At 34.8% G+C, this 17,680-nt stretch overlaps 1 protein-coding gene across 7 annotated transcripts in view; it reads left to right on the forward strand.

Annotated features, from left to right (window-relative positions):
- Ccser1 (coiled-coil serine rich protein 1) overlaps window positions 1-17,680 on the forward strand; it is a 1,196,027-nt gene that overhangs the window by 603,098 nt on the left and 575,249 nt on the right. For all 7 annotated transcript variants that reach the window (XM_031382065.1, XM_031382062.1, XM_031382066.1 and 4 more), the window contains one exon: window positions 13,942-14,019. In XM_031382065.1, coding sequence (XP_031237925.1) covers window positions 13,942-14,019 — 78 coding nt within the window. The remainder of the gene's footprint in view (window positions 1-13,941; window positions 14,020-17,680) is intronic.

Below are 17,680 nucleotides of genomic sequence, written 5' to 3' on the forward strand. Positions count from 1 at the left end.
ATCAGGGACCTTCACCTCAAAGCAGATACATTAAAACTAATAGAAGAAAAAGTGGGAAAGAACCTCGAAATGACATGACCTTTAAAGTTAAAACTTGTTTTTGATCCCTAATAGTATGCTTAAATACGAAACACGAACCATGTATAAAGCAGAAAAGACGATTGAGCTTGAAAAACTATTACAAGTGATTCCCCTACTTTTAGTTCTTGTACTTCTTTAATTTCTTAGAAATCATTTTCCTATTTGACTGAATATTTTTGAGTTTCAAAGTGAATTTGATCTCCTGTACTTTAATGGGAATTTTTTTTCAAAGTCAACTGAGATGATTCATCAAACCAAAAATAAGGTACATCAAACAAGAGATTCAGATGATGTCACTCACCTCTGCTTCTCTTTGATGTGTATCCTCCTCCATCTCCTTCTGTCCTCGTGACAACCACAACTCACTTGCTACTAGAGTATACATAGACATGACCTTTACCTTCATACTTTCATACTTTTATAACTGAATATTTTCCCAAGCAACACAAGCACTAACTCATTTGTGTTAGCCTCTCTATTTAAATTGCTGAGATATCCATCCTTTTTTTCCTCACTGCTGACATATAGGTCAATAACCTTGTGATGCTTGGCTCTGGCAATATTAACCTGCTCAGTCAGCCACAAGGTCACACCAGTATAACTGCTGCATGTCCTCCAGTAGGTTGTGTTGTAGAGCAGTGCTCCGTAATAAGTTATGTATATTAAAAGATCTGTAACTTGAATATTTTCAACTTACAATGAGTTTATTGGAATATAACATTTATAATAGAGTAGAATCTGCATAGAAAGTAAAGCAATGTCACAGTAAGCAAAGTAAAAATTTATTATATTTTTAATTTCAAAGAAGCAATCAATGTGTATTTTACTTGCATAGTTTAATGTACTACCATTACTGGTGGATGAATTATCAAAATATGTGACTGTCATTAAAATGTATATGATCACTTATCTAATTTAAATATCTCTGCTCACCATTTCTGTTTAAAAGATTAATCAACAAGTGTTCTCATTCAGTATGTAATGCCTCTGCTGGTAATATTAAATCTTTTTAGATTCTTTAATATATTAGTGTTTATCTTCATATAATCAGTGCATACATGAATATATTCAATCTTGTATTTTACTTTTTCTTATGAGTAGGCTGGATGAAAAACCTGAAAAAAAAACAGTGCCTTAGAATCCCCTAGGTTTTCCAAAATAGTTAGATCTGTGTTGGACAGTTTGTCTGCTGACGTTTGATTCATGACATCCACTTTTGGTGGTTGATTAAGTAGAAGGCTGTGCTGACTCAGCAAGGGTTCAGTGATCTTATCTCCCTTATGCTCACGTTTGCAGAATGCTGTCATCAGCTTATCCCTGCCAAGGAATGGCTGTCTTGAAGTATTTTGTGTGCCTCACAATGTATTATTAGAAATTTTATATACATTGGCACCGAATCAATACCATACAATGAAATGCTCACTATACTTGAAGTGAATCTCCTTCAAAACAGGCTGCTTAGTGATGAAGTTGACAGAGTGTTACTTACTGATTTTCCTCAATAAAAGTATCAAGCAAGAAAAAGCTTGGGGACTCTGCCACATTTTTGGACTGTTAGTGCAGGAAGGTCTCTGTAGTGATTCATGATTTTGTATGTTGTCAAGGTTGAATTACAGAATTATGAACTGTTGTGTTGTTTTGAATTGTCCTAGCTCTCCTGGGCATTCACAATAACTCTATTCATACCTGACTCTTTCAGACTCATTCATTGTCTGAGTGCATTTCAAAGAGAACAAATGCCCTTCTGTGGCCCTTGAATTTAGAGTTCAATGCAAAATAGAAGACTCAGAGAAAGTGAACTAAAACATCATACGTAAACATTCCAGACAAAGACTAGAGCTCAGCCATCGTAGCTTCTCGTACTTTCATCTCTGATAAAAGCTGACTCTGTAGAGTTGATGACACAAAGGGAACCTGCAGATGTACCCCAGGCAGAGACACTGCAAGCTAGTGTGTGGACCACTGAGATTCATCTTGTAAAAACTTGTGCCAATAGGAAGCAAAGCAAATTTCAATATCCCATGTCAACCATAATTTCATAGGTGAAAATGTTTTCAGGTAGGCAAATGCTCCTGAACATTTCTCACAGATGTGATGTTACCTGATGTAGATAATGGGCTATAGAATTGGATTGTGATCCTGATAAATAGAGATATGTATTCAGATAAGGATGCTGACAATAGTCAATGTTTAGGACTTACTGTGTCAAGATGTTCTTCTCTGCCCTATTAACTAAATACACATTGACTGTTCTTCCCCAATCCTCATCATAAGTTTCATTAAGTCTTTAATTTCTCATAATGTAACCAAGAGTGAAACTGGACCATATAGCCATCTCTTTTGATAAAGTAAATCTTAATCATTATATAAGGAAAAATTTAATTTCCTTGCATCAGTAATTCCTTGAAGACAAGGATGATTCATGCCTATTCTCTAATATCTTCACCTATGTTCTACTACTGTCCCTCTCTCTTTGTTTTTTTATCAAGGCATTTTTTTATACAGCCTGATATTACTAGACCAACCACTGAGCTCATTTCCTATTTCTCACCTGTCCTTCCTTAATTTTATGTACCATGCAAATGCCAGATAATTTACAGGGCTTCTCACTTCAACAACATTAATGCCCAGGTAATAAACACCCCTGTAGATGTCAGTTACACCAGTTCATCTCCAATGCTGCTCAAACATCATCTGCCACCACTCATTTCCCACTTCTTTATTAAAAGGAAGACTGAAGAATGAAAAAGTATCTAGACTTTGTGAGGCAGTTTGGAGACAGTATCACTCTAAAACTGCATAAATACTTGTGTAAGGAGTTAGCATATTAGGGAAAAAGTCAGAATAATTAGACAAAAAGACTAAGAGAAATGTTAACAATTGAAAAGAGAAACAATCTTAAAAGATGTTAAGAAATAGAAGCACCTATAAACTGGACTCTTTATATTTGAAGAAGTACTTTCCATAGACCATGAAATTTCTCAGATGATAATGGTTCAGTCAAATCTAGCAAATGGAGTATTACTATGATGTTTCCAGTGTGCTTATGGAAAAACCTGTGAAGTCAGTATCACAGAGGGAACAAGCCAGGCAGAGAATACAATACCAACTTTCTAGGCCAGAGAGATATAAGATGAGCCAAAAGAATTGATTTTAGTAATAACATAATGATTTCCAAGGTAACATGATTTTAAGCCATAAAATTATTCACAAAGCATTTAATTTATGCTATTTTTAGTACAGGTCCTTTAAAAGGTACATTGTAATTTAACAGACATTTCAGTTTGAATTAGCCACTTTTCAAGAGCTAGCTTGGCACATATGACTAGTGTTGATCTTTGGAATCTTAAATTTTTAGATTTTTCTTAATTAGCTAAAGCTTTCTTCATTTCCTTCTTTATCTAATTATGCTTTTTCCTTTATTCATCTCTTTAATTTCACCTTGCTTTCTTTTACATTTGTCTTTTGTTTTCATTAACTATCCTTACATACATGTGCGTGTGTGTGTGTGTGTGTGTGTATTTGTATATATTTTAAAATATATAAATGCAACCTCTCTGTCTGTGTAATGTTACTTGTACTTCAGGACTATTTTCAGGACTGACTGGCCCTGGAGAGCCAATTGGTCTGAAGCAGATGACTGTTAGGACTGTTGCATGACACTGTCCTGGGGAGACAGGAACAGACACCTACTGACTTTAGATAGTTAGCAAATGACAGATATCAACTATGTTTAATTTTATTGGCATTATTTACAGTAATATAGATAAGGGATTACTTACAAGAGTAGACATGACTTAAAAAATGATAGGACCACCAAAGCCAACCCAGAATGGGTGACAGCTAACAAAAGCTGAAATCCTTTGAATGCACTTCACCATCAGGCAGCCCAGCAGATTCGAGTGTGGCCTTTCCAGATGGTTCCATTGACCTGGGCTTCGTCCAACTATTTGTTGCTATTCTCTGCTACCTTTTAAGAAATTTGTCTTGAAGGTTATAGCACATATATGCTTGGACAGGGAGAGACCCAGTGACTCTAGTTAGGTCCTTTCTGAAGCCATTGAGTCATTTACTTCCTTAGTTTAATAAGCTTCCTTTCAGGTTGGAATTTTTTTTTTTACTTCCCCTGAGAACACCACATTCTTTTACCTCATTTTAACATTTGTATCTTACATAGTTTCTTGACAAGTTGAACAGTTTTAGCTGGGAGGAAATTGCTACACAACAGGGATCTAGTTATACTTTTACATTGCTAACATGTTTTTTAAGAGAAGCTGGAAAGGAATGTGTGTGAAAGCAGGAACCAGTGAGCAGGATGCACTAGTTCCCTGGGGTTGATGTAACAAAGTGCCATGAGCAGATCCAACACACAGCTTCTTCTCTGCAGACCAGAAGTCTGAGTTAACATGTACAGGGCCACAGACTTCCAAGGCTCTGTGGAAAGGAGTCTTCCTGGCTGTTAAACATTGCTGGCACTTTAAACAGTCTTTTGGCTTGTTCTGGAAGTAAAGATGGGTGGGGGAAACTAACTATTTTCTTAATAGATGCCTTACCATTGTGACCACTGCTTCTGCCTTTATGTAGTCTCCTTGACAGCTTTTCTGTGAGATTGTCACAATATCTTTCTTCTTTTAAGAAAACCAAGCATATTAGCTTAATGACATCCTACTCACACAAGTTTACATGGTTGTATCTTCCAACACTCTCGTGACAAATAAGGTTATATGCAGAGGTTCCTATTTGGCAAACATTTTGAAGAAATGACTTTTAATCAAGACCAGAGGCTATGGAAATAAGATATGGTATTCTGAATGCAGCTAATCTCTCTCCATGCATCACTCATTGTTTACATTTCAGGAGTGGATAAGGACATTGGAAATACAAATGAAACAGATGTGCAGCAAATGTGTAAAGTGCGGAGGCAGATTCAATAACTTTGAATCTTATAATAATGACATCAGAACTAAGGAGAGAACACAATTTTGATTAATATCATCCTATAAAACAAAATTCTATGCTTCTTTCTCATTTAGACCACTATATGAGTTCATCTGGGCTACCATAATTCATAATAGCTTCAATCTCTAAACATACTCACTCCTGATTTATAGACCAAGTTACTGCTTAAATGAAGAGAACTGAACTCTTAAAGATAAATATGTTTTCAGTTTGAGTGATCTCGAATAGACAGTCTATTCACAATTTTCAAATGTCCTGCACCATGTGTTTAGCTGTACATCTGATAAAAATCAACTACAAACCAGTTTCATTGTTGTGGAATATCAGTAGTTTCTTAATTCAGGTTTCATGAGATCCAATGAAAATAAATTTCTTTAGATGTTTATTGATCTGACACTTCCTCTGCCTTTATAGATTTAACCCCATTCTGAAAACATAAAACAAATCAAAACTCCTATCCCTGCCTCTTTCTGAACCTGCTAAATCTCTGCACTGCTTTTCCAGTTAGCAAAGCATAAACTGAAACATCTCAGCTTTGAACAAGAATGAATCCCAGCTTAGCATCCTGCATGGGAGCTCACAGAATGAAATGCTAATATTGGGGTCATAAACCATGCCTTTTAAAAACTGATAAATCAATGGTGCTCTGTCCTATGTTGGCAACTACACTTTTCTCATAATTTGAAAAACCATGTTCAAATTACAGATTTTTAAATTTTATTTAAGTTTTTCTTTACTCATTTTTCATATATTACATCCAATTGCAGTTTCCCCTCCTCTGTCTACCCACCCCACCATCACTCCTTCTCCATTTCTCTTCATAAAAAGGTAAGCCTCCCATGGATATCAGTGAAACATGGCCTATCAAGTTGTAGTGAGATGAGGCATTTCCCTTAGTGTTAACCCAGTAGGATGAAATACGTCCCTAAGTAGGCTCCCACTGTTAGAAGTCCTATAAGAGGACCAAGCTACATAACAGTAACATATATACAGAGGGCCTAAGTCAGACCCATGCATGCTCTCTGATTGTTGCTTTAGATTTAGTGAGCCCCTATGACGCCAGGTTAGTTGATTCTATGGGTTTTCTTGTGGTGTCCTTGAACTCCCCCAAGCTCTACCTAACGTTTGGCTGTGGGTCTATGCATCTGTTTTCATTAGTTGCTAGGCAAAGCCTCTCTGATTACAATTTAGCTAGGCAGAATCATTTCACAGACACTTTCTCTTCTTTTCTCTTTTCTTTTCCTTTTCCCTTTTTCCTTTTCTTCTTTTCATTGGTTGGCCAATTTCCCAATTTCTGTGCCATCTTTACTACCGCATATCTCGTAGACAGATATTACAAAGGTTTTGTGACTGCATTGGTGTTCCAGCTCCTCCACTGTAAGTCTTGTCCAGTTACAGGAGATGACTAGTTCAAGCTATGTTATTCCTTACAGAGTCTTAGCTAGGGTCACCCTCTAGATTCCTGGGAGTTTCCATTGCACTAGATTTCTAGCTCATCTGAGATACTCCCAATTCCAGTTGTTTCTCCAAGTACCTTCTCCCTTTATTCTCCAACCACCTGATCCTTCCTGTTCCTGTTCTCACCATCCCCATCCAGCTATGATATCTACTTTATTTCTCCTTCTCAAGGAGATCCATACCCTACCTACCACCCCAGTCCCTTGAGCCTTCTTTGTTACTTAGCCTCTCTGAGTCTATAGATTATAGCATGATTCTCTTCTACTTTACAACTAATATCAACCTCTATGTGAGTACTCTTACCGAGTTTCATTTACCTTACTCCATAATTTACACCACCACATTCTGTACAGGAAGTTAACAATATGGAGAAGGCGAGCCTTGAGTATATACTGGATTCTAGTATAACCTAGTATTTACTGGATTCTCTCCTTTAGAGCCTGAATATATGTATGAGCAATTTAACTAGTACATAAGCTCTATAATCTTCCATCACTCTGTCACCAACTCCTTTTACATTGACTCCTCAGAACTGATAACCAGATGCTAATCTGCAATGGTCCCAGGGTTCTTAATAGTTAGGGGATAGTCCTAAGGAAAGACTCACTTGACCTTTGTGCTACCTTCTTTATCCTCATAAAATCCTCTTCACATAGGCAGATGCATGTGAGAGACAGAAGATACTTATACCTAACTCAAAGGATAGAATAGATTTGTGATGGCTGTGAAAGGATTCTTCTCATTTTTCTGTAACTTTTTTCTTGCATTTTAAAAAGACAAGGATGGTAAAGTACTGAATGGAGCTATCTGTTCTACATCATAGAAGCAAAAGTGTGACACCTGTGTCTGCAAAAGCAAACAAAACAATACTAGCAAGGGCCCAGAAAAGATTTTCCAACATCTTTCCCCAGTGGGTGGGTAACGTAGTAATTTAAGTAGCCCGGGAAAGAGAAAATAGAAAATATAGGGGGCCCATTGCTCATAGTTGAAGGTCATGTTACAATCATGTCCCCGGTAGGCAGTCACACTTCAATGACATAGACATCTTGTAGTCCAAGAGCTTCTTAGCATCTGCTGATGTATGCTGACCTACAATCATTGGCAACAGCCTCTTCTGAGTCATGTATACCAGGCCCTGTTCTTGCTCTTATTATGTTCTGCTCAGCCAAGACCATCAGTCTCATTACGTCATCAAGGTCATTGCAGGTCAGTCCTAGAGTTCTGTTCCTGTATCCTGAAAAACAGCATGACCAGGTTTGAACATCAAGGATGTTGCTGTTTTATGACTAGATTTCACTGAAAAGATATTTTGTCTTCTGAGTAGTTTCAAAGAAATTTAAGTCTCATTTGAAGAAGTTTGTTTTTTTGAGTACTGTTCTCATTCTTCTAATTCTTCTGATGTTTTTACTGTTACATGCTCATTAAACAGAAGTAAAAATAATCAATGTGAGCTGTGTAGTTTTGATTTTGCCTCCCCGTGCTCGCCCTGGCTTTGGCATCATTAAGGAAGATCAGTGATTTTCTCTTTGGGTTTGTCTTTTGTATTATGTAAATGATTATTATTATTGACATCAAAATTCATCACATGATGGCGTTCAAATTCCTTTGACCCACTTAATTCATGGACTAAGCTTAGTCCACCACACTGTGTTGATTTTCTTACAATAAATTACATTGCTTTTCCATTTTAAAAGTTAACTTTTATCCTCCTTTCAATTTAATTATTAACAGTACTTGTCTCCATCATTATAACCTATAGGTCTATGTTAGGTTCATACTTTTTTAAGGCCAACTTCACGTTATTTTAAAGTTTTTAGAAATCTATCTTCCTAGTTTAAACCTATTCTTTCCATATACTCTTCTAAAATCCAGGGGTAACAAATGTGATTTCTTTGTTCTTCAAAATCAAGAGATATGGCACAGTGTGCAATGTGGCTAGCATATGTATCTCCCAAAATACCCCATCATAATTATTGTTGGAAAACTTCCTAGTGTGATACAATGCTGTTTGTCTGTACTAACTCTTAATTTAAAGAGGTATTTACTTATTTATTTATTTAGGTTTTTATGTGACAGGGTTTTTCTCTGTGTAGCCCTGGCTATCCTGGAACTCACTCTGTAGACCAGGCTGGGCTCAAACCCAGAGATCTGCCTGCCTCTGCCTCCAAAGTGCTGGGATTAAAGGCATATGCCACCACTGCCGAGCTGAGATGTATTTATTTTATTTTTATGAGTACACTGTAGTTGTCTTCACATAAACCAGAAGAGGGCATCAGATCACATTACAGATAGTTGTGAGCCACCATGTGGTTGCTGGGAATTGAACTCAGGACTTGTGAAAGAACAGTCAGGGTGCTTATCCTCTGAGCCATCTCTCCAGCCTCTGTGTTAACTTTTGTTGACTGAAGGCCTTATTCAAATGATCGTAGTCCACTTCAGTGTCTTGAAGCATTTTGTTTTCTTAGTGTCATAGTTTCTGGCCTGGCACTTAAATTTTAGATATATTTAAAATTATTTTATATATACATATATATAAAATAATATATATATATATATACATATATATATATATATATATATATATGATTTGCATGCATGTATTCCTGTTTTTCTGGTGTCTACCAAGACTAGAAGTATGCATGGAGTCTTCTAGAACTCAAGTAGAATTACAGATGATTGTGGACCACTGGGAATCAAACCCTAGTCCTCTGGAAGAATAATCAGTGTCCTAAACTGCTAAGTTATATCTCAAGTACCAAGTGTTTAATATATTTTGAGTTGGCTCTTTTACATGGGGAGAATTAGATCTAGTTTCAAGTTTTAAAAGTTTTACTGTCTTTTCCATGACTCTTTCTAGCACTTTAACTTATGATGAGTGCCTCTTTGCATGTGCTGTAATTAATACATAAGCAAAAGAGAAAAAATATATTTCAATATTGCAGTTTCTCCAGTAGGCATTGAATACACATATATAATGTATAAAATTAAAATATAAAAAAAATATGTAAAACTAAAAATTAGACTTCCCTAGGCATTGAATAGACATAAGCAATGTATGAAATTAAAATATAAAAATAAATAAAAGTAGAAATTAGACTGGTTTCCATTAAATTTCTTTTTAAATTTAGTTTTTTAATATGTCAGACTTGAATGTGTATTTTTACATTACTTTCACTCTCCACCTAGCAACTCCTGTTTTGTACCCCTGCAATCCCTCTAAGATTCAAAATGTCTTCTACTTTAATTATTATATGTTTTACACACACCCACCCACACACACACACACACACATGTAAAACTATTTTGAAGTCATTTATTGTTATTCATAGGTGTAATATATTTAGGTTTGGCCACTTAGGATTGGAGTTATCCTAAAGACTGATTTTCCCTCTCTTTGAATCACTAGTAGCTAGTAGCTCTTCATTTATTAATGGGGTCTTGTAGAATTACCCATTCTATATTGGCAAGTCAACTCTTGGTGCCATTGAGCAGGTATTACCTAGGCAAGCATATTCTTTCATTTTGCGAGGTCAGTTCTCTTTATTGTAAAGAAACACTATCTCCCATCTGATATCCTACTCCTGTTGCTCTTACAAACCTCCCACTCTGTACTGTAATGTTCTCTGAGCCTTACGACCAAAAGCTGTGTTGTATTAATATCAAATGGGATTAGATTCTCCTGAGTCCATTGCTTTCTATATTTTCACCAGTTGTGAATTTCTATAATATTCTCCATCTACTGGAACATAAAGCTTTTTAAAATGAGGGCTGTGGGTTATACTTATCTGCTGCTATAAGTATTTAGAATGGAGTGAGAAATCATAAATATTTAGGAAAATAGTAGTGGGTTCTCCTCTGGGTGTCTATGAAATGCTCCATGGTAGGGTTGACAGTATTGGGCATGAACTCCCTTATATTGAACAGTCCTTAAGTCCAATGAGACAAGTGTTAATTACCTCCAAGATGTCACACATGTACTAGTTGTTGCTGTAGATCATAGACTTTATAGCTATGGAGGACTAATGTTCATTTACCTTTGGCAGCAGGCATAGCACTTCCAGGCTATGACAGGTGATTCTCAGGGAGGAGCCTTCAGGTCAGTTCCAGTCTGGTTCCTCTAAGTCCTGTGTCCTCTGTGGCATCTTCAGCAACAGAGTCTTTCCTTAAAGTTCTGAGAAGAACAAAGAGTATATATTTAGTTTGAGAAGTCTATTGGATTCCCTCAAACCAATTAATTTCCTTGAGGTTTACATGCCTGGCACTGGGGTTTTTGTTAGTCTATTACTCTTAAGAAAATATTTTTTTTTAAATTACCCTTAGGGGCATAAGTTCATTTAAACATACATGCACACATATATTATATATAAACACATTTCACATATGTGTATTTTATAAATAAATACAAATTTTAAGCTACAACCTTTTAAAAACTTAATAGCCTTTCTATATACCAATTGCAAGTGTAATGAAAAAAAGATCAAAGAAATACTCATGCTCACAATACCCTAAAAAAATTACAACTAAGGAATAAAGCTTATCAAGGAGGTTACCAGGAAAATTACAAATCTTGTGATACAAAGGTTGAGAGCAACAAAGAAAACGTAAAATTTAAAGACCTCCCATGCATATGGTTTGATATGGGCATCCAGATTTACTTGCACCATTTATTGAAGTTGCTACCTTTTCTTTATTGTACTTTTTTGGCATCTTTGCCAAATATCACATGCTGTAATTGAGTGTACCCTTGTTTGGGTCTTCTGTTTTGTTCCCTTCATGTATGTGCCCCTCTTTGTGTCAGTATCATGGTGGTTTTATTACAATAGATTTCATGTTTAGCTGGAAATCTGGTAAAGTAATCCCTCCAGCATTAATATTTTGCTTAGGATTGCTTTGGATATGTGCAGAGTGTTGGTGTGTGTGTGTGTGCGCGTGCGTGTGTGTGTGTGTATATGCATGTGCGTGCATGTGTGTGCGTGTGTGTGTGTGTGTGTGTGTGTGTGTGTGTGTGTGTGGTGTGTGCATATGTGTCTGTGTACCTTGTACCTTCTGGATGCCTGAAATGTTCAGAAGAAGGTCTTGGATCCTTGATATTGGAGTTATGCTTGATTTTAAACTACCATGTGAGGTCTGGAAATTAATCTTGGCCTGGGAGTGTGGGTATGATGCTAGAGTGTGAAATTAACACTTTTACATAATAGCATGTGTTGTGGAGGAGCGTCTACTAAAGACCATTTTGTCACTCACACATGCACACCCACATATGTACACACAGACATACACACACACACAAACATATGTCTGTGTCTAGAGTATTATCTTTATAATAAATACATTATTTTAGAATATTCTGCTGTAATTGACTATCACGGCATTAAATGAATTTTATACTTTCTTTAAATTTGGCTTTTACATGTTTGCTTTTACACATTGTTGTCCCCTCAAAATTGTGTAATAAGTCAACATTAACTTTATCCTTCACTTCTAACTCCTACCGTAAAATGCATGACTGATCATATTTGAAGTAGTAGGTATTCTGTGGAATTGTAGGATTTACAGGAAATACATTGCCAAATCTAAGGTGATCTTACATTTCTTCCACAGAAAATACAACTTAGTAAAATTTGAAAAATAATATAAACAGGTGGATCTGAAGAATAGTTTGTTATCACCCTACAATTACTGGATAGTAACTGCAGAAATTATATATTTGGTATGTTTCTGGGATATATGATATAGAGATAAAAACACTTCTTCATAACTTTTCACAGTTGGAATCTTTATGTTCAAGAACAGTAAGGCTGAAAGCAGAAGATTTAAATTTTCAATTCTACTTACTTTCTTGTGTGATCTTTAACTAAGTGTTTATTTCATGTTCCAAAGTGACAATAATATCTCTAAAACTACCATTACATGCATAAATTGGACATGTTACTTGCTACAGTGCCTGACATCCAGCCTAGGTTGAGTTATTTGCATCTGATTAAGTAGTGATAATTACAGTGGTAAGTAAGGATTACAGTAGCAAAGAAAATGTAGAAGTAGCTTAAAATTCTCTATGAATTCAAAAGCTGTATTTCTTTGGCTTAGATGCATTTATATATTATGGTGAAAGTTATTTCTTACTGTATTAGCATTGTCATATTACCTCGAGTTTGCAACTTAATCACTCAGAAATGTAGATAAGGAAAAACAAGACAAAACAATCCATCAAACAAACAAACAAAACACAAATGAACTTGTACCAAGTAGTACAGCACCCATTACCAACATGCACTTAGTAACTGAATCATCAGCAAATATAAGTCATGATCATCTTCTTCATCTCATTCGGATACTACAAAATCTGCCATGCTTACATAATTCATGCATACGTATGATTTATTAATTTTAAATTAAAAAAATCTAACCCATGTGTTTTAATTAAGAAATATTTCACTGTTTACTGCTTGGAAAGGAAAAGCTAAAGTCAATTATATAGTGACATTTACAGATTTATTTGTAAAAGTTACCTGTGAGAAATTGAATAAATTTAACCTTCTAGTATCCCCTAAAGGGGAAAGAGAAATTATGTTTGGTTACCCTGAGGGATTAGGGATGTAGCATAAAGCACACTTGGCTAATAATTTTTCATCTGCTTATCCTCAAATGCTTCTCTCTTTCTTACTTTGCTCAGAATTATTGTTATACATAATATGATGCCACAGACAAGTTGATTTATTTCAAATATGTTTCTGGCCTTTAATCATAGAATAGTATTTGGAGAAAGATACTTCTTTGGAATCATGCAGGGTTCTGTCTTACTGGTCTGCACTTGTCCAGCTGGTACCGTCCTTTGGCACATCTGTACCTTGTGGCCTGTCCTGGCATTCACTGGCTTCATTCTCCACTGCTTTTTTCATTCCTCACTCTCCTTAACCAATTTTACACTTAGCCATTTAGGCCCATCATTGTAGTAATCTCTCTGACTTCAGTTATTTATGAATGCTATTTCCCAAGGAAATGTCCATATCACACTCATTCCCATGCGAAGTTGTCTCCAAAATAACTCATCTTTCTGTTAATAGCTGAGGTGTCAGTAGATTCTCCCTCCTAACCTACAAATGTGCCAATCTCACCCAGTTACAAGACACACTTTGACAACTATGTTCAAATGCTTGCAATGATGTGGAACATTCCTCATCCCAAAACACCATAGTCACTCTTAGACTAGAAAAAAAGATGGTAACGTGGGATGCTTGTGACTTGGAAACTAAGCTAAAAATACTTATACTAATTCAAAAAACACAAAACCAAAAGCAAACCTAAATAACAAGAATGAAAACACCATACTTGAGTGTACACACACATGGTATTTCATGACTTAGAGATTAGGTCAAAACTATTAGCATAGAAGCACTATCATTGTGATTTTTCTCTTTTTTCTTTTCTTTTTTTACTTTGCAGGAAAAGGTGCAGTATTTACAGAAGGCATTTGCTTCACGAGTAGATAAATCCACGCAGACTGAACTTCTAGGCTGTGATGTAAGTAGCTATATGAAACCAGTTTTATCTTCTTTATTGGTTTATAGACTTCCACAGCTTGTATACTCTGCTGTGGTGTCCTGCATTGCCCGAATTAATTCATTGCTTATTCACAGATAATTCCCAAACATCTTGGAGAGTTGAGAAAGATAATTCCAGCCATCAATGGCATACCAAACCCCTATTAATTATTTTTAAGCCAACATCTCTAACATATTTTCCTGAGCTACTAAATTTTAAGGCACATGGAAACATGCAAAAGAATCATAGGATAATTTGTTTTAAAGAAAATGTTAGTTTATTTAATAGCAATTTAATAAAGTTATTATGTTTGCAATAACCTAAGGCCAAGCATTATTTTTACATGCAGGCAAGTGAAATAACAAACCAAAAAACCCTCCAATTTCGCAAGCAAATTACAGTAATGTTTTAGCTTTTGGGTTTTGGTGTAGGCAATGCAAGTGATTTAATTAAAAGTTAGTAATTTTTATTAATGTAAAATACTTGGTGATAGGATTTTAAAATGTATTATAACCCAATATTCTTATAAAAGCCCTGTATGGTTTTGTAAAGCTTATCGAAATAACAATCTTTTCTTAAACATAGGTCTAAATTTTGTGTTATGCTGAAGTGCATGGCTTTATATTCCCTGTTCTAAAATATAAAGAGGTTCTCTTACTCATTTCTATCTATTGTGAGAACCTTTTCTTATACTTAGAAGTGATAACTAAGATAACACTAATTTGTTGATAAGAAATTGAGCAAATTCAGCTTTGTTTTCTGAAGATTTCACAGTAATGATGACATGTTTATATTTGTATTTTATGATAACAGTCGACATAAAAGTGGATGTCATTCTTGTGTTGCTATGTAAACTACCACAACATGTTAAACAATGTACTACATACATGCCTACCTAATCAAGTAAGCCAGTTTGAATTATAGCGCAAATTATTGTCAAAATGTACTTTTAGTTTAAAAGTACTAAAAGCTATATTTTCCCGAGAACTTTCTGTATATCTCATTTTCTAATACAGTATTTATTTTAATGTTTTCCTTCTGCACATTTAAATATTCTACAGATACTAATATTATTACTACAGTGTTTCTACCACAGCTTTATATGTTATGTGCATGCTGTTAATTTTATTTTTGAGAGAAAAATTGTTTTACAATATAAAGATAGTTTACCACAAGTAATTCACTGTTTATCTCTTTCAAGGCAATCCCCCTGCCCAATATAACCATATCAAATGTATATGAATGTATCAGTTCTTAGGGTGTAATCTCAACATATATTTTAGATAATAATCTGTGTATTTTAAGTCTAACACTCACTCAGATATATTTCAAAAAAGATTATAAAAGCATGATCTGCATCTAACTGTATTGTAATATGCATCATAGCACATGTGCACTGCAAGTTAGCCTAGAATCCAGCTACTTCAAAGCACTCAATTTCCAAGTGAACTACTGCCAAGAAGGTGAAATTTTTTGGTGTTGTAAAATCTGTGAGGTTCCTTGAACGTTATGCATTTTTGATACAAAGACAAGGAAAATGCTTGTGTATTTCAACTTGATTTGTGGAGCAGTATTTTGGGAACTGGCTTAGTGACTCAACATAAACAAACATCAAGCAAACAAACCAAGACTTCTGTGCAATATCATAAGTTTTTAAAGCTCATTGAGTGCTGGTGAGAATCTAGCTACCTGATGCCTCCTTTTAACTACTTCTCTGTGATCAATCACATTCTTTTTCTTTTTGGAACAATTCATCATGATACTTGGTTTTCTAAATATGTACATGTAAATATTTAAAAGCAGTCAGGTACATGGTATTTCTCTTAATATCCTCACCCTTTAGTGGAGGATAAGACAGAATACTTTCTGGTAGCAATTCTTAAATAATCCCACTTCAAGCACTTGTTACAGTTTGGGGAACTGATAACACATGACAGTGCTTTGTTCATGTTGATGTGCTCAGCATCTCTTAGTCACTTGTTATATAATAAATCTGCAGAATCAGCAAATAAATAACTCTCCGGAGCCTAAAGTGAGTTAACTGTCCTTAGCTACATGCATAAGTTGTAGAGTATTTTCTATATAGACACCGGGAAAAAAGATATACTGTAAGTAATTTACAACCATGAATCTCATGACAACTAGAACACATGTGACACACCCACACTCTCAAAGAACAGGAGGTGCCATCTATCAACTGTGGTTTATATATGTAAATAATTTAACATTTTCACATGCATTTGAATTACTGTAAGCTTTATAATGTTTTCTTCATAATTTTTCATAAAAGTGTTTTATGTTAGAATTTTATAAACACACATATGTTACATCTATTCATAATTTTGCTAGAGCTTTTCAAGAAAGAGAGTAATATTTTATAGAAACCTTGTATATCATCCTTGGTTCTTATGTTTTCTTACCTGGTTTTTGAAGCTGTCAATACCAATCACCAGTTGCTCTTTATGGATTAAATATGATCCTGTGTCAGACTACAAAAGGACAAGTCACCCTTAGCATTCAGAACATGAGATTTGTTCTACCTGCTATATATGAAATGAATCCATATGAACTCAGAATGAAATATGTTAACAAAAGACCACCATAGATTTTTAAAATAAACTTTTACATGAAGCAATTTTATTAGGACTCTTGAAAAAGTGATAATTTCTTAGGGGTCACATGTGTTTTGATACCCCGTGGAAGATGGATGGGTAGAGTTGGGATGCAACAGGGTTTACTCTAAGACCACATCGACAGGTTGACATCATTCTGATTATATAAACCACAGAAACAAAGGTCTCCTCACAGCTCATAGACTTCCTGAAAATATTTTGAAGCTTGAGAGTTACTGCACATAATATTTTTTTAAAAAATATTTGAGTGTGAGTAGATAAATTTAGCAGGAAAGGCCTTAAATATCAGTGAGAAAATTCAAGGCTTCATTAACTTAATATCTTAAGGAAATATTTTACTTCCTTGATATGTTTTATAAAAGGTTGCTTTTTAATAAATATGATTGGTTTTAATAGTAAATTTTCATTTCAATTAATATATTAATTTCAGTCAGAATAATTCACAAAATTTGTCTTTTAGTATTAGAATTTTAAGAAAAAGATTTAGTACTTTCATTTATGCACTTTAATCTTTCTTTATAGAAACTGTTTACTACAATTGAATTCTTAATATTTGATCACTTTTAAAAAGTTAAGTTACTAGATAATTTATTAAATATTAAGTTGCTATGATCAGCTTATGTATTACTAATGGTTTTGATTTGACTATTTAAAAATGGCCAGATTGTGCAATCATTCATATTTTTGACACAGTCCATACTAAACATACTAGAAAAATAATTCAAAAATTTACCTTATACATGAAGACATTGAGAGAATTTCTCAGTTCTTTTTTTCTGTGTAGTTTAAAACTTCTACTAGCTTAATTAGATTTCATTTTGGATCTTCTACTGGAAGTTCATGTACAAATATCCCTTAAATATATTGGAAAAGTCTATCTTGTCTCATTTGAGACAGTGCTGCAGATGCTTGGCTTTTGCTACAGTTGTTGATCAGCCCTATTAACTATGGAGCAGAGACTGAAGGAAGGGTAAGCCAGCCTAAATATTGCTATCTCCTGAGAGGCT

The sequence above is a fragment of the Mastomys coucha genome, unplaced genomic scaffold (assembly GCF_008632895.1).
Source record: "Mastomys coucha isolate ucsf_1 unplaced genomic scaffold, UCSF_Mcou_1 pScaffold20, whole genome shotgun sequence".
NCBI lineage: Eukaryota > Metazoa > Chordata > Mammalia > Rodentia > Muridae > Mastomys > Mastomys coucha.